This window comes from Bos taurus, chromosome 9 (genome assembly GCF_002263795.3).
Source record: "Bos taurus isolate L1 Dominette 01449 registration number 42190680 breed Hereford chromosome 9, ARS-UCD2.0, whole genome shotgun sequence".
NCBI classification, from domain to species: Eukaryota; Metazoa; Chordata; class Mammalia; order Artiodactyla; family Bovidae; genus Bos; species Bos taurus.
This window is the reverse complement of record NC_037336.1, coordinates 39,525,914-39,547,445: the sequence shown is the minus strand read 5'-3', so window position 1 is coordinate 39,547,445 and position 21,532 is coordinate 39,525,914. Positions and strand designations below refer to the sequence as shown.

At 37.0% G+C, this 21,532-nt stretch overlaps 1 protein-coding gene across 2 annotated transcripts in view; it reads right to left on the bottom strand.

The window, feature by feature from the left end:
* CDK19 (cyclin dependent kinase 19) overlaps positions 1-21,532 on the bottom strand; it is a 169,768-nt gene that overhangs the window by 100,242 nt on the left and 47,994 nt on the right. For both annotated transcript variants that reach the window (NM_001205707.1, XM_005210778.5), the window contains one exon: positions 6,331-6,406. In NM_001205707.1, coding sequence (NP_001192636.1) covers positions 6,331-6,406 — 76 coding nt within the window. The remainder of the gene's footprint in view (positions 1-6,330; positions 6,407-21,532) is intronic.

The window sequence follows — 21,532 nt, the reverse complement described above, 5'->3', positions numbered from 1 at the left end:
GTGGCAAAAGAGGGGAAAAAAAAAAACATAGCAAATAATCTTTTAACTGCCATTCTACCTTGCCTGCTCTGTGCTATGAGAAAGACTGCAAGTGACAGTCCATGACAGCTGAGGCCACGTGTCACCATGGGAGCATCCACGCTGGGATGCTGGTGGACACACGCTGGGCTAAGCTGGGCAGAGGGGTCTGAGGCGGTGGCTTCTCAAGCCAAAACTGAGGAAGACAGCACTCTGGTGTGAAGTGAGGTTTTCTCTCTCTTCCTTCTTCAATCTATGCCCTCCACCCTATTCCCTTTGACTAATTTTCCTTTCAGTCTATCTTCACTTTCTTTGGGACCGTGTCAATCTTTTGAAAAGTACTCAGGAGTTAGATCTTATAATCTTTCTTATATCCCACAGAACTAGCATGATTATTATTTTGATAGTTAAAAATTTAGCTTTGTATTACCATGGATGAAATTACATTTTATAAAAAATAATGGACTCTCCACTCTTACAGAAAAAAATCTTCAGTTTTTTTATAAAGGAAAGAGTCTAGAAGACCATACACAAAATATTAATAATAGTGATTATTTCTAAGTGTTAGTGTAACAGATGCTCTTAACATGCTTTTTCCACATTGAGAGTTTTATAATAAACATATTTGAATTGTAAAATCAGGAAACAAATGGGATCAGAATTAATGCTGTTTACCACATTTCCAGCCTAGCAACCTTATGATTACACAGGCCACAAATGTAAAAAACATCAAATTAGAACTCCCCTGTAATCTCAGACTAAAAGGGTTCATGTTTACATGCTCCTAGTATGTTCATCACCCAGAATTATTCCTTGTTATGGTATATTGTTAACTGTAAAGCACTGTACAAAGATATGGTATTATAATTCACCTCTGGTCAATAAGATTCAAATGAAATTAAAATGTGAAATGACTTTTATTAGTGAGACTTGAGGTAGCAATGCATTCTAGTTTATTTATAGTAATGACAGTTTCTTTTTTAATTTATTTCTTTTATTTTGGGCTGTACTGGGTCTTTGTTGCTATGTGTGGGCTTTCTTTAGTTGCGGTGAGTGGGGGGCTCCTCTTCGTTGCAATGTGTGGGGCTTCCATCGCAATGACATCTCTTGTTGCGGGGCACAGGCTCTATAGAGCGTGAGCTTTCTTAGTTGTAGCTCGCAGGCCCTAGAATGAGGGCTCAGTAATTGTGGCGCACAGGCTTAGCTGCTCTGAGGCATGTGGAATCTTCTGGGACCAGGGATTGAACCCCTGTCCCCTGCATTGGCAAGTGGATTCCTATTCACTGTACCACTAGGGAAGTCCCTCATTCTAGTTCTTAAACATCCTCCCATTCTGTACACATTCTTCAAGTTCATTCCATGGTTACAAATTCTGACTTCTCTACTCATCATCCAACTCTGCTCTCAGAAGGTGTCTTAATCACAGTCCCATCATTTTAGAGTAATGAATGAAATATTACTAATCTTCTCCAAATCAAACGCCTCTTATCTAAGGCCTGTATATAAACTAGAAAATTCCAGGAGGTATAATATTATGGGACATAGAAGAAAAGGCAAAGAACAAGTTTTATCTGCTTTTTAATTTATGGTGTTGTCTACATTCTCCCCAACCTATCAGTCCCTCCTAACCTCTCTGACTCTCAACCGCTTTACATTGTCCGTCCTTCCACCTCATCAACCAGAAAAACTCTAATTCTCCCTTCTTATACTGGGCCTATAATAAAGAAAACAACACAGTCATGCCAGACTAGTGACATGACTGGTCTCCTACTTTAGGTAGACTATAAGACTTCTATAATCTTATCTTTGATCAGCAAATTTTCACAGAGCCTTCATCAATAATTAAAAACACTCATCATTTAAGATCCACACACACAAAGAGAGGCACACAAGAATGCACCTACTTCATCATCTCCCTAGTAAACTGACTAATGTTGACATTATCCTTTCTTCTGCCTCTGTAGTTTCAGAGGATAAACTATCTGTTCCATTTCCTATTCAAGGCCAATCCCTCCAGCTGTCTTGTGATCCACAAAATCTTATAAATTCCTCTTTAACCGACCCTTGACCCACTAATAATCTCATACACCTTTATTGATTTTCCCCCAAATTTACTGAGGTATAACTGTATACCATCTTCAAGTTTTATTATGGATATAAACCCATGAAACCATCATGACAATCACAATAATGAAGATTTACATCACCTCCAAGAGGCTCCTCATACTCCTTTGTAATACACCCGTTTCTTTCCTACCCGCACACAGCCACTGATCAACTGTCCACCACTACAGATTAGTGCGCACTTTCTAGAATTTTCTATAAATGGAACTAGGTAGTAAAGACTGTAACCATGTCCATATGCAAAGCTGTGGGTATGTCCAGGAACTATCTGAAAGACTCTAATCGCATAGCTCTTAAAGCCATACAAGCACGACTTAATGGCTAAAGCACAGTTTTATTAAATAACAATGAGATACCAGTACAAACCTATTAGAACACTAAATCCAGAACACTGACAGCAACAAATTTGGCAAGGTTGTGGAGCAAAAGAAACTCTCACCCATTGCTGAGTCTAGTCACTTAGGAAGACAGGCAAACACACTATTACCAGGCAGTCCAGAAATTCTGCTCCTTGATATTTACCCAAAGGAATTGAAAAGTTATGTCCACACAAAAGCCAACACACAGGGTTTACAGCAGCTGTACTCATAACTGCCAAATCTTTGAAGCAACCAAGATGTACTTTGGTAAATCAATGTGTAAACAAACTGTAATACATCCAGATGATGGAATACTATTCAGTCCTAAAAAGATATGAGCTATTAAGTCATGATAGATACGGATGAATCCTAAATGCCTATTACTAAGTGAAAGAAGCCAATCTCAAAAGGCTACATACTATAGGGTTTCAACTATATGACATTCTGGAAAAGGCAAAATTATGTAAACAGTAAAAAGATCTGTGATTACCTGAGGAGGTGGATGGTCTAGGATGAATCAATAGAACACTGAGGATTTTGAGGGCAGGGGAACTATTCTGCATGATATCATAATGGTGGATACATGTCATTAGACGTTTGTCCAAACCCATAAAATATACAACACCAAGAGTGAACCCTAATGTAAACTATTGTCTTTGGGTATCAACACAGGTTCATCAATTATAACAAACATACTACTCTGGTGGAGGAGGTTGATAATGAGTTAGGCTGTGCATGTGTGATGGTAGGGAGTGTATAGGAAATCTCTAGAACTTCTACTCAGTCTTGCTGTAAATGTAAAACTACTCTAAAAAATAAAGTCTATTCAAAGAAAAAAGAACCATATAGCAATTTTGGAATTGAAAAGTAAAATAACTAAAATGAATATTTCACTGGAGAGAGGCTTAGGAGCATATTGAGCTGGCAAAAGATATAATCAGCAAATGAAGACAGGCAATTAAAAGTATCCTGTCTAAGCAATAAACAGAAAAAGAATTAGCAAAAATCATCAGTGCGTCAGTGCCCTTTGGGACACCATCAAGACTGAAAACATACACATAATGGCAGTCTCAAACAGAGAGGAGAGAGGGCTGGAAGAATATCTGAAGAAATAATGGCTGGAAATTTCCCAAATTTGATGAAAAACATTACTCTCTACACCCAAGAAACAACAAACTCCAATTAGATTTCACATCTACACATATCATAGTCCAATTGTCAAAAGACAAACACAAAAAGAAAATCTTGAGAGTACCAAGAAAATAACTCCTCACATACAAGAGATTCTCATGAATTAACAGCTGACTTTTCATCAGAAACCATGGTGGCCAAAAGGCAGTGAGATAACATAGTCAAAGTGAAAAAAGAAAGACTGTCATTCAAGAACTCTATATGTGGCAAAACTATTCTGCAAAAAACAAAGGAGAAACAAGTGATAAAAAGAAAAAGAGAAGAAATTAAGATATTCCTAAATACAAAAACAGAAAATTCACTCCTAGAAGATCTGTGCTACAAAAAAAATACTAAATGGAGACTTTTGGTTAAAATAAAAGGACTTTTAAGTACCTTATATCTACACATAAAATAAAGATCACTGGCAACGGTAACAACATAAGTAAATAGAAGAAATAGCATTAAATATATTTTAACTATTTTTCTTCTATGTGATTTAAAAGACAACTGCATTAAGCAATAATTACAAAGCTATGTTTGTGAGCTTATAATGTACAAAGATGTATGCACTTAGCCACTATGCAGCAACATACATGTTAAACTCATGTCGAAATCCCTATCATGTTGGGGCTAAGTCATCCAGGTAATATAAAAAATTATTCAACTCAGAAACTGCATACTTTCTAAAGTTCTACTAAGCAAACCCTCAATAAAAATATGAAGACTGTAAATGAGTTTCAGAGTTACGTTTTGTCAGCTTCTGCACAACAAGAAACAATGAACAAAATAAAAAGGAAAGTATGAGAAGTACAAAGTATGAGAAGCTATTTGCAAACTGTTTATCTGATAAGTGGTTAGTATCCAAAACATATCAGGAATGTACTCAACTTAACAGCAAAAAGCATCAATATCATCATTCAATTCAAAAATGGGTAAAGGAACTGAACAAGGACTTCTTCCAAAGAAGATGCACAGATGGCCAGCAGATACATCAAGTGCACAATGTCATTAATCGTCAAGGAAATACAATCAAAACCACAGTGAGATATCACCTCACATCTGTTAAAATAACTACCACCATAAAGACAAGATGTAACAAATGTTAGTGGGGATGCTGAGAAAAGGGAATCCATGAATTCCTCAGAAGATATCTAGAATTAGATTTTCATTTCCTAATAATCAATACCTTAAATTCAGCTATTTACCCAATTAATTCATGGACATTGACTTAATGCTGTATTAAATTATGGAACTCTAGCAAAATTGCAAACCAGTGATATTCACATTGGTTGAAATAATACTCTATGAATTTTAGCAAGTTAAAAATCAATTATCAAATGCTCACTCTGGTAGGGCATTACCAATTTATAATTAATGGAAAAATGACAAAATGAACACTTTAAACAATAAATTTATATTCTAAAGCAAACTAAGGATTATATAGAACTTTGTTGTTTATTCATTAATTTATTCAACAAGCATTTATGGGGCACCTGCTATGTGCCAGGTACTATGCAAGAAACTAGGGACAAAAAGACAAGGTCCCTACCCCCAAAGTGTACACAGCCTAGTGAGAAGCTCCCATTCTGAAATCAAAGAATTTATGAGTAGAAGGATCTTATAGTTCCCTTATTTCAATATAAGGAAACTGAGACTCACAGCTAGTTTAAACCACAAAGGCAAACAGACACTCAGGTCTACAGAAATCCCACCTCGTGTGCTCTTTGCACTATTCATTTTCTCATTAGTGATGATGGAGTGCTTCAATGTGAGTGAACTACAAATAAGGAGCTGTGAGTAAAACATGAGATAGTTACCAAATTTGAGACAGAAATGCCTAATGAATACGGACAATATGTTTAATAATTTAGAGACAGAAATTCCTAATAGATTGGTGATATCATGATAAAGGCCCAATAAGAAACTAAAGCACTAAAATAAGAAACTGAAGAACTAAAATAAGGTAATATAATATTAAGACTTCTAAGCCATAATTAGGATTTTGCCTCTGCTTACTGATTTGTAAAATGGAAATACTAAAAGTATTTATTTCATATGATTGTTAGGAAAATTAAATTAATACTTAAAAGCACTTAGTAAGCATAGTATCTGGTAAATACTCAAGAAACGTTAGGTGTTCTTATGGACAATCATTTCTTAAATGTACAGGTGTGTCATATAAAGATAAAAAAAAAAAAAGAATGATCTTTAAGCAATTATCCTATTATTATGATAGTCATTTTTTTTAGCAACTAGCAAAATGTAACACTAAAACATGAACTCTTCAGAAAATGTTTAATATGCACACTATCTAACAGTATCACCCCCTTCTCTATAAAGACATGTATCAGTCCTAAAATTACAGGAAAGACAGACATTAATTACTAATTTAACAGTTATACTCAATTATAAATTAAATAAATTCAAAAAATCATTCAGTTCTGTATTCTTAAGATTATACATCCTAAATATAATTAAGAGAATGTTCAAAGACTACTTTTAAGTAATTAAAAAGTTTATGCAACCTTTCTCATAGAAAATTTTCTTAAACTAACATCTTTGAAATAACCATGCATTGTATATATTAATGAAACATTTATATTAATATCATCACCGAATATAAATAACAAAATAAATAACATTTATGTCCACTTACTGCAATCTCTCTACAAGCCGACATAGATATTCCTGTGCCTTCAATTTGCTTCAATGCATATTCTTTTTCATCTTTTCTGCATAGGAACAAAAAATATTATTTATTTCTATATATTTTCAGATTCAAAATTTTAACTATAAGAAAAATGAAATGCACCAGCCTCAGTGATATGTAAACACTCTCACTATGCATGCATTGCTTATTATTTCTGATAACATTTCAATTATAAAATGTAAAATATCAAAAGAAATTCATGTCACAATGAAAACATTAGATAGAGCCAAAACACAAACTACAAAATTGAAATGAACAGGATACTAAACACAACACGAGTTTCAAAAAGTAAACAAGCATAAATATAAACTCAAGCATATTGTAAGATAATTCTACTGTCTTAATTATCTGGAGTCTATGAAAGCATTCTGTTATAAACATTAATTTAAAAATAAATGACAGATGTAAACTTCTATATTTATTCAAAATAATTTCACAGTATAAGACCCATGTAATAAATGGAGGAGTTATAGAAGAATGTTGACCCACTGTGTGTGTGTGTGTGTGTGTGTGTGTGTGTGTGTGTGTGAATCACTCAGTCGTCTGACTCTTTGCAACCCCATGGACTGTAGCCCATCAGGCTCCTCTGTCCATGGAATTCTACACACAAGAATACTTGATTGCTCTTTTCTCCTCCAGAGGATCTTCCCGACCCAGGTATCAAACCCAGGTCTCCTGCAATTCAGGCATATTCCTTACCATCTGAGCCACCAGGGAAGCCTTGTTGACCCACTGAGGCACACTAGTTTTCACCAAGGATAGGCAACATTCAAAAGCCCTAAGACCTCAACCAAAAGCCTTGGAAAGACTTCAAAACTAGCCACCAACACCTCATTCTCAAGATCCCTAGGAAAATCTTGGTAGTTACAGTGAATTTTCCAATTAATGGAGGTAGGATTAGGAATTCTGGGAGACTCTGGTGTCAGTAGTTACCAGGGTGCTTAACCAAGGGAAGACAGTGGCTCAATAATGGGGATACCATCCATAAAAATAGTATCAATGAGTGTCCAGTGCAATGAGGTATCTTCAGAGTACCAACAACAGGACCAGCCAAAGCAAGGCCCCAGCTGAATGTAACAAATGTGAGTCCTATCACTGGTTATTCTGACAAGAGGAATATAACCCATGCCCTCCGAGTTTTGCCTTTTGATTACATTAGAGCTTCAACACTGTATCATCATATCATAAAGATTTCGTCAAATGATAGTACCTCAGTAGTGCCTCAACGTCTTACTTACCTATTGCTCATTTTCCCCACTCTGTTACTAGCAGATAAAGCAGTTTAAGAGTGTATTCATAATATGCATTTTAAAACATCATTTCATGTGCATTTTAAAGATTTTCACAATCATCTGTGTTTTGGGCAAATAATTGAGTTACGGTTACTTTTTCCAACAGTCTGAATATTATACACATTTTTCTTCCAATATATGCCATTCAGGAAACAAGCAGCATTTTGATAAACAGAATTTGTACCACATGTCAACAGACTGCTCTGCAATTACTAAAATGATAATCATGAAAATCATTAGAAACATGAAAATGTTTATCATACACTGCTGAGAAAATATATAAATTATACTGTATTAAAAAAATACACACACTCAGATATACGAGTGTGTGTGAATATACTGAAGGTGAAAAGTGAAAGTGTTAGTCAGTCAGTCATGTCAGACTCTTTGTGACCCCATGGACTGTAGCCCATCAGGCTCCTCTGTCCATGGAATTCTCCAGGCAAGAATACTGGAGTGGGTTGCTATTTCCTTCTCCAGGGGATCTTCCCAATCCAGGGATTGAACCCAGGTCTCCCGCATTGCAGGCAGGCTCTTTACCAACTGAGCTACCAGGCTTGAAGACCACTGAAGGTGATACATAAAAAGAAAAACAGTTGTGTTAAGATGTGGAAAGTTATGTTAACCAGCTTTAGTACTAGTATCATATTGTCTCTTAAATTAGAGGGGAAAAATAAAAAAGTAATTTGACGCTTTGAAAACAGTTGACTATTAAAATAATCTTTAGTATTTTCAAAGTAATATCTTAGGCATGTTTCAGACATGTTTTAAAGAGCAACGTCAAAGATAGGTGATCCCATTTTCCTTTTCTTCTATCCTGTTTCCTCCAAACATAAAACTAAACGTTTTTCAGACCCCCGACAAGCCACTCAGAAGTATCAACACCAGCAGCAGGTGACTGAATGTAATTAAAGCCAAATATCCCCCCTACCTTGAAAATACATGTGGGTATGCCTGTGAAAGCGTTTTGTGTCTGCGGTGCTTAACACAATGCTTACAATGCAAATTTCACACAATCAGTAATTAAATTTACCATCAGGTATCTACTACTAAGTATTTAATTAAATAAATTCCTAAAGTTAAAAACTATTTCTGACAAAATCTTCACATGAAATTATACTTTTCTTTTTAAAGAAATATTCCAATCCTCAGTTCCCTAAATGAAGTGCTCCAGAAGCTCATGTAATTGCATAGTTTTATTTTTAATACTGTAAAGAATATTACACAATCTGGATAGGTTATTGTTGCTATGGAAACTATAAGATTTTTGCAGTAAGTCAAAAAGTGCAAAATTAACACATCACATTAATGACTTTTGAATTTCACATCCAGGCTGTCAAAGGAATTTGAAAGCTTGAGCAGAATAGATTGAAACATAGGCCTCTTGCTCTGAATTATATGGATAGGATCTATGAACAAACCCAGTAATTATTTCACTTAATAAGTTTAAATATAACTTCCATCTGCTGAATTAATAAAATACTCAAAGATCTGCAGACTTGAGGCTTATCTGCAGCTTTTGTGTTGAGAATGAAGGAAGATGCATACATGATTACCAGTTCTCTTCTATGTTAACTGTAGATGATAAAATGATGATGTGGCACCTCTGAGGTTCACCATATGAAGAACTGGCAGAAACCCAGAGGGCATATGGACTCACTTTCATCACTGCACTATGTCAATGCCAATCTGTGGTCAGATGCCAATACCTTAGTTATGAACACTGAAGATCTGTCCTTTCCCACAATGCCCACAAGTATTTTGATGACTAGCACAAGGGACACAGAAGCTTCATCACTCCCATCCCATGTGAGAGCCCCTCTCCAGGATTCATGTGAAAATTCATACCACACAGCTCATATGTTTCAGGCACAGATAATATGAAGTATCATAAAGGTATAATTTACTCTTTTACCTGAAAAGGCTGAAACTCAGGTGAACCTGGCCTCCATGGCTATGATGACCTAGTTTTTAGAGGCAGCTTAATTCTTTCTTAAAACTATTTTATTTCTAAAATAAAAGAAGTTATTATTTACTATAATAAAGACAGACAAAGTAATTCCAAAGCCTTCAGGGAAACTGCTTGCTAAATTTTAGCGTATATTAGATACTACAGTTAGAGCAACTGCACATTGAAAATAATTAAAGGAGTTTACTAAGTAAATCCAGGTGAATTAAAAGTAAATATATAGTATAAACCTGGTTTTATTTAATACAGAATGCTTTAAAGACATTTCTCCTGAGACTCCCCTGGTTGTCCAGTGGTTAAGAATCTGAGCTTCCACTTCAGGGGGTGTAAGTTTGATCCCTGATCGGGGAACTAAGATCCCACATGCCATGCAACAGAGCCAAAAAGAATAAATTAAAAAAAAATGCTTTAAGACATTTCTCCTATACATCTGCAATTTGTATCAAAAGCATGCCAGCTTCCTTCTCAGCATTCATCACACACACACATACACACACACACAAAGTTGTTCAATGGGAACATTATATAACAACAAAATAGAAAAATTAATTTGGCAGAGACTGGGATTCTATTACATTTTCCATCTGAGACACTATGTTCTGGAAAACTCTTGATGCAAGCAATTCTATAGATAGTAGAAAAAAATAAGAAGCACATACTTGTGCAAATTGTAGAAATGGCAGCCTTAAAATGAAAGCTTTATCCCAGTTAGAAAACTAGGTTCAATGGGAAATTTTAAATGCAATTCAGGGAAGAACTTCTCAAGCCTCAAGAAGCAGGTTCATCTTTTGACTGAAATATTAGGAACCAGTTTAATGAAAAACATAGTCTTATATTTTTCAGAAATGCTCAAACTTGGTATCCAGCAACCAGTCACTTTTAGCAAGCTGAAGAATCATTCAACAGCCTGTATGCATGAGTGCAGTTAAGATTTGGCCAAACCTCACTTGTTATAATTAGACATGTCCAGGGCTTTCTGGCTCCTATCAATAATACTACCAGCTGTCCAGCTCAGCCTGGGCCATCTTTGGTCCCAAGAATGTATGACAAACAAACAATTTAGAAGAATCTTTTAAGAAAAGATGAGGGAGGCAAAACCCACAATATTTTAATTAGCTTCAATTAAAATAAATTTTTTAAAAAAAAGAAAAGATGAGGGAATTCAGGCGCAAGCAAAGTCAAGGGAAATTTTTCAGTCTTCAAACTACAGGGTTAAAATTCTTTTTGCTTCAAAGGAAAACAGAAGGTCCTTACTATTTTACTTTACATCAAGCAACAAACAAACGCAGAGTCAATATTTTACATTCCAACACTGTGCCAAATTCTGAGGATGAACAAAATTAGAGACTAGCTACCCTAGATATCAGAGTTCACAACCCACCTGAAAAGAGATTTTGAGTGAGTAGGAAACATAAACAGATAACTCTGATACGACTGACTCTGTGCCCAATATATATGCACTATGAGCACAGAGAAAATGCCACTGGTATTTAAGGAAGATAACTACAGAGTAATGCCTTTGAGGGAAGAGTTTCCTGGAAAGAGAAGGGACGATGGGAGGGTCAGAGAATTTCAGGCAGAAGTAGGGCATGAAAAAACTAACAGAGGCATATTCAGGAAAGAGCTGGTATTCAGTATAGCTGGAAGCTGAGGGCACTATGACAAAGGGCAAGAGACGAGATTAGGTTGGAAAAGAAGAGGGAAGGAACCAAGGAAGTGCCACAAAATAACGTGTACTTCTTATGTAAATAGTGAGGAGCAAAAAGGTCAGAAGGGGTCTAATATGCTACTGAGGAAGGGCAGAGGGCAATACCTAAAAGATCCAGAAGGAATGAAGAGGCTCAGCCAAAGCAGAAACAATGCTCAGTCATGGATGTGTCTCATGGTGAAAGTCCAAGGTTGTAAAGAACAATATCGCATAGGAACCCGGAATGTTAGGTCCATGAATCAAGGTAAATTGAACTTGATCAAACAAGAGATGGCAAGAGTGAACATCAACATCTTAGGAATCAGTGAACTAAGATGGACAGGAATGGGCAAATTTAATTCAGATGACCATTACATCTACTACTGTGGGGAAGAACCCTTTAGAAAGAAATGGAGTAGCCCTCATAGTCAACAAAAGACTCTGAAATGGAGTACTGGGTGCAGCCTCAAAAATGACAGAATGATTTTGGTTTGTTTCCAACGCAAACCATTCAACATCAGTAATCTATTCAACAGTAACCATTCAACAGTAATCTAAATCTATGCTCCAACTACTAATGCCAAAGAAGCTGAAGTTGACTGGTTCCATGAAGACCTACAAGACCTTCTAGAACTAACACCAAAAATGATGTTCTTTTCGTCATTGGGGACTGGAATGCAAAAGCAGGAAGTCAAGATACACCTGGAGTAACAGGCAAGTTTGGCCTTGGAGTACAAAATGAAGCAGGGCGAAGGCTAACAGAGTTTTGTAAAGAGAACATACTGGTCAGAGCAAACACTCTCTTCCAAAAACACAAGAGACAAGTCTACATGTAGATATCACAAGATGGCCAATACTGAAAACGGGTTAATTACATTATTTGCAGCCGAACATGAAGAAGCTCTCTATACAGTCAGCAAAAACAAGACCTGGAGCTGACTGTGGCTCAGACCATCAGTTCCTTATTGCGAAATTCAGACTTAAATTGAAGAAAGTAGGGAAAACCACTAGGCCATTCAGGTATGACCTAAATCAAATATTTTATGATTATACAGTGGAAGTGAGGATTTGATTCAAGGAATTAGATCTAGTAGACAGAGTGACTGAAGAACTATGGACAGAGATTCATTACACTGTACAGGAAGTGGGGACCAAAACCGTCTCAAAGCAAAAGAAATGCAAGAAGGCAAAGTAGTTCTCTGACAAGACTTAACAAATAGTTGAGGAAAGAAAAGAAGCAAAAGGCAAGGGGAAAAAGGGAAAGATACATCCAACTAAGGGCTTCCCAGGTGGCGCTAGTGGTAAAGAACCCACCTGTCAATGCAGGAGACTTAAGAGATGCAGGTTTGATCCCTGGGTCAAGAAGATCCCCTGGAGGAAGGCGTGGCAATCCATTTCAGTATTCTTGCCTGGAGAATCCTATGGACAGAGGAGCCTTTCGGGTTACAGTCCATAGAGTCGCACAGAGTTGGACGCTACTGAAGCTACTTAGCATGCATGCATGTATACCCAACTGAATGCAGAGTTCCACAGAATATCACGAAAAGCCTTCTTAAGTGAACACAGACAAAGACATAGAGGAAAACAATATAACGAGAAAGACCAGAAATCTCTTCAAGAAAACTGGAGATCAAGGGTACATTTCATGCAAGGATCAGCACAATAAAGGACAGAAACAACAAGGACCTAACAGCAGCAGAAGAGATTAAGAAGAGGTGGCAAGAATACACAGAACTATACCAAAAAAGTCTTAATGAATCAGTTGATCACGATAGTATGGCCACTCACCTAGAACCAGACATCCTGGAGTGTAAAGTCAAGTGGGCTTTAGGAAGCATTAAAACAAACAAAGCTAGTGGACATAGTAGAATTCCAGGTGAGCTATTTCAATTTGTAAAAGATGATGCTGTGAAAGTGCTGCACTCAATATGCCAGCAAATTTGGAAAACTCAGCAGTGGCCACAGGACAGGAAAAGGTCAGTTTTCATTTCAATCCCAAAGAAAGGCAATGCCAAAGAACATTCAAACTACCATACAATTGAACTCATTTCACATGCTAACAAAGTTATTCTCAAAATCTTTCAAGACAGGCTTCAGCAGTACATGAACCGAGAACTTCCAGATGTACAAGCTGGGTTTAGAAAAAGCAGAAGAACCAGATCAAACTGCCAATATTTGTTGGGTCACAGAGAAAGCAAGGAAATTCCAGAAAAACATCTACTTCCGCTTTATTGACTATGCTAAAGTCTTTGATTGTGTGGATCACAAGAAAATGTGGAAAATTCTTAAAGAGATGGGAATACCAGACAGCCTTACCTGCCTCCTGAGAAATCTGTACATAAGCCAAGAAGCAACAGTTAGAACTGGACATGGAACAACGGACTGGTTCCAAATTGTGAAAGGAGTATGTTAAGACTGTATATAGCCACCTTGCTTATTTAACTTATATGCAGAGTACATCATGTGAAATGTTGAGTTGGATAAATCACTATCAAGATTGCCAGGAGAAATATCAACAACCTCAGATGCAGATGATACCACTCCAATCGCAGAAAGGGAAAAGGAACTGAAGAGCCTCTTGATGAAGGTGAAAGAAGAGAGTGGAAAAGCTGACATAAAACTCAACATTCAAAAAACTAAGATTATGGCATCCAGTCCTATCACTTCATGGCAAATAGAAGGGGGAAAAGTGGCAAGTGACAGATTTTATTTTCTTAGGCTCCAAAATCACTATGGACTGACTGCAGCCATGAAATTAAAAAATGCTTACTCCTTGGAAGAAAAGCTATGACAAACCTAGACAGCATATTAAATAGCAGAGACAGCACTTTGCCAACAAAAGGTCCGTATTGTCAAGGCTATGGTTTTTCCAGTAGTCATGTACAGATGTGAGAGTTGGACCATAAAGAAGGCTGAGCATCAAAGAATTGATGCTTTCCAACTGTGGTGCTGAGGAAGACTCCTGAGTAGTCCCCTGGACAGCAAGATCAAACTAATCAATCCTAAAGGAAATCAACCCTTAATATGAACTGGAAACACTGCTGCTGAAGCTCCAATACTTTGACCACCTGATGTGAAGAGCCAACTCACTGAAAAAGACCCTGATGCTGGGAAAAACTGAAGGCAAAAGGAGAAGAGGGTGGCAGAGGATGAGTTAGTTAGTTAGAATCACCAACTCAATGGACATGAACTTCAACAAACTCTGGAGACAGTGAAGGACAGAAAAGCTTGGCGTGCTGCAGTTCATGGGGTCACAAGAAGTCGGACATGACTTGGCAACTGAATAACATTAGGGGTGACAGAATTTAGTAACTAATTTGATTATGTAGGTGAAGGAGAGAAAGACTATGAAGATGGGTGAAACTTCCATTTTGTCTAATTGTGCCAATAACAACTAAGCAGAAAAATGATAACATGAATAGAGACCAGTAAATATATAAGATTTTATCCTAATGGCAAGCAAAGTTATGTACAAAGCTTAATCTTATTAGAAAGGACTGAGATTAGAGGTATGGAAAACAACTAGGAGATTACTGCAATGAAAGTGTGACAAGGAAAGACCCTGGATCAGCATAACAGAATGTTAGCTTCCAAAAGGGGCTTACGACAATCCTGTTAAAACCTCCTCATGAAAATGAAGAAGCTAGGCTGGCAGCCAGAAGCAGATCTCAGATGAAACTTTCCAAGCACAACATTCTCCAAAACAGAATGGCAATAGTAAGACTGGCAAAAAGAAGGAATACTTGTGATAGTCATTTTAGAAGAGGAATTGGCAGGACCAAATGAACAAATAATGAAAATTAAGAAGTCTGAATCCAGGATAAGTCTGGGTTTCTTGAGCTTGGTTGATGCAGGGGATGATACCATTAAGGAGACTCGGGTCACATCTCTGAGGATTCTTCAGCTTGTAAATCTTTCTTTTAGCTAGAAAGAAAAACTCTAATCAAAAATAAAATATCTGAGAAGTCCAAAAGGGAGATGCCCTAAAGATGTTAACAGGCTTATTGTGGTGATCATTTCACAATATATACAAATATTAAATCATTACAGTGTTTTACACCTGGAACCAGTATTGCTTGTCAATATACCTCAGTTAAAAAAAAAAAAAATTTACTGAGGGAGTTTCAGATTTAAAGGACTTGAGCCCACAGATGTGATACTGGATTGGAGGAAGCAGCACATAGATAATTTTTTTGGCACCTCAAAAAGAAACTGAGGCAACATGGGAATGAGGAAAGGAGAAAAAGAGAACAGGAAGAAGAAAGAACAATTTCTGAACTGCTGTCTCACATCCCTTAAGAAAACAAACAATTCTATGAATTCGTCCTTTTTCTTTGCCAAACTTTAAGAACATAATTCAAATTAATGAAATCACCAGAAATACAGTACTCTTTCTCAAGACTGTTTTGGCTATTCAAGGTCTTTTGTGTTTCTGCACAAACTTTTAGATTTTTTGTTCCAGTTCTGTGAAAAATGTTATTGGTAATTTGATAGGGATGGCATACAATCAGTAGACTGCATTGGGCAGTATGGTGATTTTAACAATACCGATTCTTCCCATCCAAGAACATGGTTTATCTTTCCACATGCATCATCTTTTTTGTGTGTCTGACAGATTTTGGAGTACAGATCTTTTGCCCCCTTAGGTAGGTTTATTCCTAGGTATTTATTCTTTTTGTTGCGACAGTAAATGGAACTGTTTCCTTAATTCATCTTTCTAGTATTTTGATGATAGTGTATAGAAATGCAAAAGATTTCTGGGTACTTATTTTGAATCTAGCAACTTTACTGAACTCATTGATGAGCTCTAGTAGTTTTCTAGAGACATCTTGTCTCTAGACTATCTGCAGTAAAACTGCAGAGACTATCATGTCATCTGCAGTTTTACTTCTTCCTTTCCAATTTGGATTCCTTTTATTTCTTTTTCTACTCTGATTGCTATGGCTAGGACTTCCAAAACTATGCTGAATAAACATGGTGAGAGTGGGCATTCTCATCTTATTCCTGATCTTACAGTGCTTTCAGCTTTTCACCACTGAGTATGATGTTAGCTGTGGGCTTGTCAATAATTGTTTTATTCAAGAAGAATGCTGCCATAAATCAATGTTATATCTCTTTCCCTCAATATGTGATGATTTGGCTTAGCAATTTAAGAGGCTTCCATATCTCATAGAAAAAGAAGAACAAAACAATATGGAATAAAAACTTGGAAAACAAAACTAAAGAAGTATCATTTAGTTTTACACTGGTAATTCTGAATTACTCAATATCACTCTATATTCACTCAGTATTGAGTCCTTATTTGGAAACCCTTTACAAAATAAATGATAGTGATACTCTATCATATAGCTACAACAATTATCAACACATGGCCAGTCTTATTCCTACTACCTCCACTTTTCTTGATTATTTTCAAACAAAGCCCAGACGTCATATCATTTGACTTGCCATAAAATTCAACACCATAGCATTGTTAATTAGCAGGATTTTTAATTTAAATGACAATATTCCTTCAAAAATAATTCTAAAATATTAAAAGTCTTGTACAGGGTTAACCAACTCAATGGACATGAAGTTCAGTGAACTCCAGGAGATAGTGGAGGGCAGAGGAGCCTGGAGTGCTGCAGTCCATGGGGTTGCAAAGAATCAGACCAGACTTAGCAAATAAACAACCACCACCACCACCACAGGGTATTGTTATTATTTTGTATTCCCCTTATTAACAAATAATGTCAAATAACACCAGCACCTTCTTTATGTTTCATCTGTCATATATTTCACCTACTCATTCTCTAAACATCACCAAAGTACAGTTAAAGTCTCCCTTATTCAAGTCCAGTATTTCCTTGCAACATGGAAATCTGACTATTTTTTAACCTCCATTCTTTAGAAAGACCACTTTTATTTAATCTCTTTTCTTAAAACTGATTTATTAATTAATATACTTCTCTTTCTCTAAACAATGTTCATTTTATACTATTTGTTTCATTCAGAATTCTAATTCAGATAAACATTTACTACAGATAAACATTTACTATTTTAAAAGCTCTAAAATAATAAAATTTCAGAAACTCCTATTTATGGCAAATTCTTACTGCTCAGAAGTGATTTTAATTAAAACAAACATATCTGCAGTAATGCTTTTGGGTTCAGGTATCAAAAATAGGGGCTTCTTTGGTGGTCCGGTGATTAAGAATCCACCTGCCAATGCAGGGGACATGGGTCAATTCCTGGTCCAGGAAGATTCCACACATTATGAGGTAGACTAAGCCCATGCACCACAACTATTTAGCCTGAGTGCCCCAGAGTCCATGCTCTGCAACAAGAGAAACCACCACAATGAGAAGCCAACGCACCACAACTAGAGAGTAGCCCCCACTCACCAGAACTAGAGAAAGCCACACCCGGCAATGAAGACCCAGCGGAGACAAAAATAAACAAATATTTAAGTGTTAAGTTTAAAAGATGATGCTGTGAAAGTGCTGCACTCAATATGCCAGCAAATTTGGAAAACTCAGCAGTGGCCACAGGACTGGAAAAGGTCAGTTTTCATTCCAATTCCAAAGAAAGGCAATGCCAAAGAATGCTCAAACTACCGCACAATTGCACTCATCTTACATGCTAGCAAAGTAACACTCAAAATTCTCCAAGCCAGGCTTCAACATTACGTGAACTGTGAACTTCCAGATGTTCAAGCTGGATTTAGAAAGCGTAGAGGAACCAGAGATCAAATTGCCAACATCCATTAGATCATCGAAAAAGCAAGAGTTCCAGAAAAACATCTACTTCTGCTCTACTGACTATGCTAAAGCCTTTGACAGTGTGGATCACAACAAACTGTGGAAAATTCTGAAAGAGATGGGAATACCAGACCACCTGACCTGCCTCCTGAGAAACCTGTATGCAGGTCAGGAGGCAACAGTTAGAACTGGACATGAACAACAGACTGGTTCCAAATTGGGAAAGGAGTACATCAAGGCTGTATATTATCACCCTGCTTATTTAACTTATATACAGAGTACATCATGAGAAATGTTGGGCTGGATGAAGCACAAGCTGGAATCAAGACTGCTGGGAAAAATATCAATAATCTCAGATATGCAGATGATACCACCCTTATAGCAGAAAGTGAAGAAGAACTAAAGAGCCTCTTGATGAAAGTGAAAGAGGAAGAGTGAAAAAGTTGACTTAAAGCTCAACATTCAGAAAACTAAGATCATGGCATCCGGTCCCATCACTTCATGGCAAATAGATGGGGAACAGTGGAAACAGTGGCTGACTTCATTTTTGTGGGCTCCAAAATCACTGCAGATGGTGACTGCAGCCATGAAATTAAAAGACACTTACTCCTTGGAAGGAAAGTTATGACCAACCTAGATAGCATATTCAAAAGCAGAGATATTACTTTGTCCACAAAGGTCCGTCTAGTCAAGGTTATGATTTTCCCAGTAGTCACGTATGGATGTGAGAGTTGGACTGTGAAGAAAGCTGAGCACCAAAGAATTGATGCTTTTGAACTGTGGTGTTGGAGAAGACTCGAGAGTCCCTGGACTGCAAGGAGATCCAACCAGTCCATTCTAAAGGAGATCAGTCCTGGGTGTTCATTGGAAGAACTGATGTTGAAGCTGAAACTGCAATACTTTGGCCACCTGATGCAAAGAGCTGACTCATTTGAAAAGACCCTAATGCTGGGAGATATTGAGGGCAGGAGGAGAAGGGGACGACAGAGGATGAGACGGTTGGATGACATCACCGACTCAATGGACATGAGTTCAGGTAAACTCTGGGAGCTGGTGATGGACGGGAAGGCCTGGCATGCTGTGGTTCATGGGGTCACGAAAAGTTGGACACGACTGAGCAACTGAACTAAACTCAATCATTAGCAGATATTTAGTGTAAACCAATTACTTTATATAAACTATCACCTTCCTTTGAGAACTCATGATCTCAAATTAGACTCACCTGCTACAGAAAGTAAAGTAACATGGAATGTCAGACTTTCCTTTCAGAAATGCTTTACCAAGCATGTGCTATGTGCCAGGCTTTGTGCTCTAAGAACAGAAGAAAAAACAAGATGATTCTTTCCCTTGTGAACCTTTACACTGAGAAACACAAAAGCAAGGCATACAATCTGATAAGCACTATAACAGACAAATGTGCAAAGTACATCAGAAAAGAATGTTAAGGGTTTGGTTTGGTGCAGGGAGTAGATAGAGGTAAATAATTTTCAAAGGGAACACTCCAAGCTGACCTTGAAACATAAGCAGGATTTCATTAAACAAAGAAGAGGGGTCAGAGCCTTATGGACACCAGAAATGTATGAACAAAGTTTGAAGAGTAAATCCACATTATACTCAAGAAATCAGCAGAAGACAGGTATAGCTAGAACCCAAAAGATGAAGAAATACATAAAAAGAACAAAAAGATGGAATTAGCATAGTCTTGTATGATATGCTAAAAAGATAGCATTTTTCCTGTATAATATGGGAAGCCATCAGAGGTTTTCAAGCAAGAGAAACATATGATCAAAAAAAAAAAAAGAAGAAACATGATCAAGCAAGTATTCTCAATAAGACAGAATGTAGAATGAATCACAGGGTTTAAGCCAGAGGTAGAGAGAACATTGTAAAAGTTCTAGGAAGGATTGATGAAGACCAAAATTAGAATAAATATGGTAAGAATGGAAGGAATCCATTCAAGAGGCCATCCAGATATAGTCTTATCTACTGTGGCCAAATATATATAGAAACATTGTACTTAAAGAAGTATTTGATGAATAAATACATATGCACATATGTGTACATGTAAATGAGAGTGCTAAGCAGAGAAACAGCTGAAGACTGAGGTTTCCAGTCGGTGTGTTGTCTCAATGAAAGCAAGGCTAGTTACACTATACCTCTACTCCCACTGACTCACACAGAGCACAGTACTGACAATGAGCCAGTTAGCAAGTAAAGAATAAATTCATTTTGGAGTGTAAATTTTAGGGTGACTACTGGATAGCCAGGAGAAGATGAACAAAAGGAAATAAAGTGCAATCTAGAAAACTTCATTACACAGGCAACTGTTAAAATCAGAGGAGTAAACGTGGCCACAAAGAGAAAGAATACAGAAGAAAAGAGCTGAAAGGTGGTGGCCTGGGCTCTTCACATCCTGTTGTTGTTGCTCAGTTGCTCAGTCATGTCCAACTCTTTGCCTCCCTATGGACTGCAGCACACCAGGCTTCCCTGTCCTTTACCATCTCCCGGAGATTGCTCAAACTCATGTCCATTGAGTTGGTGATGCCATTCAACCATTTCATCCTCCTTTTGCCTTCAATCTCTCCCAGCATCAAGGTCTTTTCCAATTAGTCTGCTCTTCGCATCAGGTGGCCAAAGTACTGGAACTTCACCTTCAGCCTGGCACCTACCTAATGTTAACATGTATATTGTTTACCAGAGTAAACTGACAATGCTCATGGGTGGAGGCGAAAGGACGCATGGGCTTTCGCTGACCCAAATTTCACCAGTGGCCAAAGAACTTAAGATGATTAATAATGGGACTCATAACCTATTCACAGTAGCAAAGCCACAGGGGTTCAAAGGCCCGTCTCTACTGAATGCCACTCTTCAACAGGTTGTAGGAAACATCAGGGTCCTTGATAACAGGCAAATCTAGATGTAAGACACTACCAGAAAATTGGTCTGCCTTCTAAAAAATAAAAACAAACCAAAAAGGACTCAAAAAAAAGGCAGAGAATCAGTCTACTCAAGACATGTAACAAGCAATTATGCATGAAAACCTTGGCTAGATTGTGATTCACATTAAAAATAGCTACAAGAATGTATTTTCAGGACACCTGGGAAATTTTAAACATAGACTAGATATTATATATTATTTTACCGTGGTAAATTTTCTTTTTTAATTACTTGTTTTAAACACAGGACAATGGCATCATGGTTATGCAGGAGAATATCTTTACTCTTAGGAGATATAGAAGTATTTTGGAGTACCATGTCATGACAGTGGCAACTTAATTTCATATGGTTCTATGATAACAAAAAATAATTTACGTATATAAAAAGAGTAAGAGAAAAAACATACAAAAATGATAACAGTTAAACCTAGATGGAGCTTATATGGGTATTATTGTTCTAGAGTTTGAACTTTGAACATCTCTGATTTTATAAAATCTTTTTTTTTTTTTAAACACTATTTATT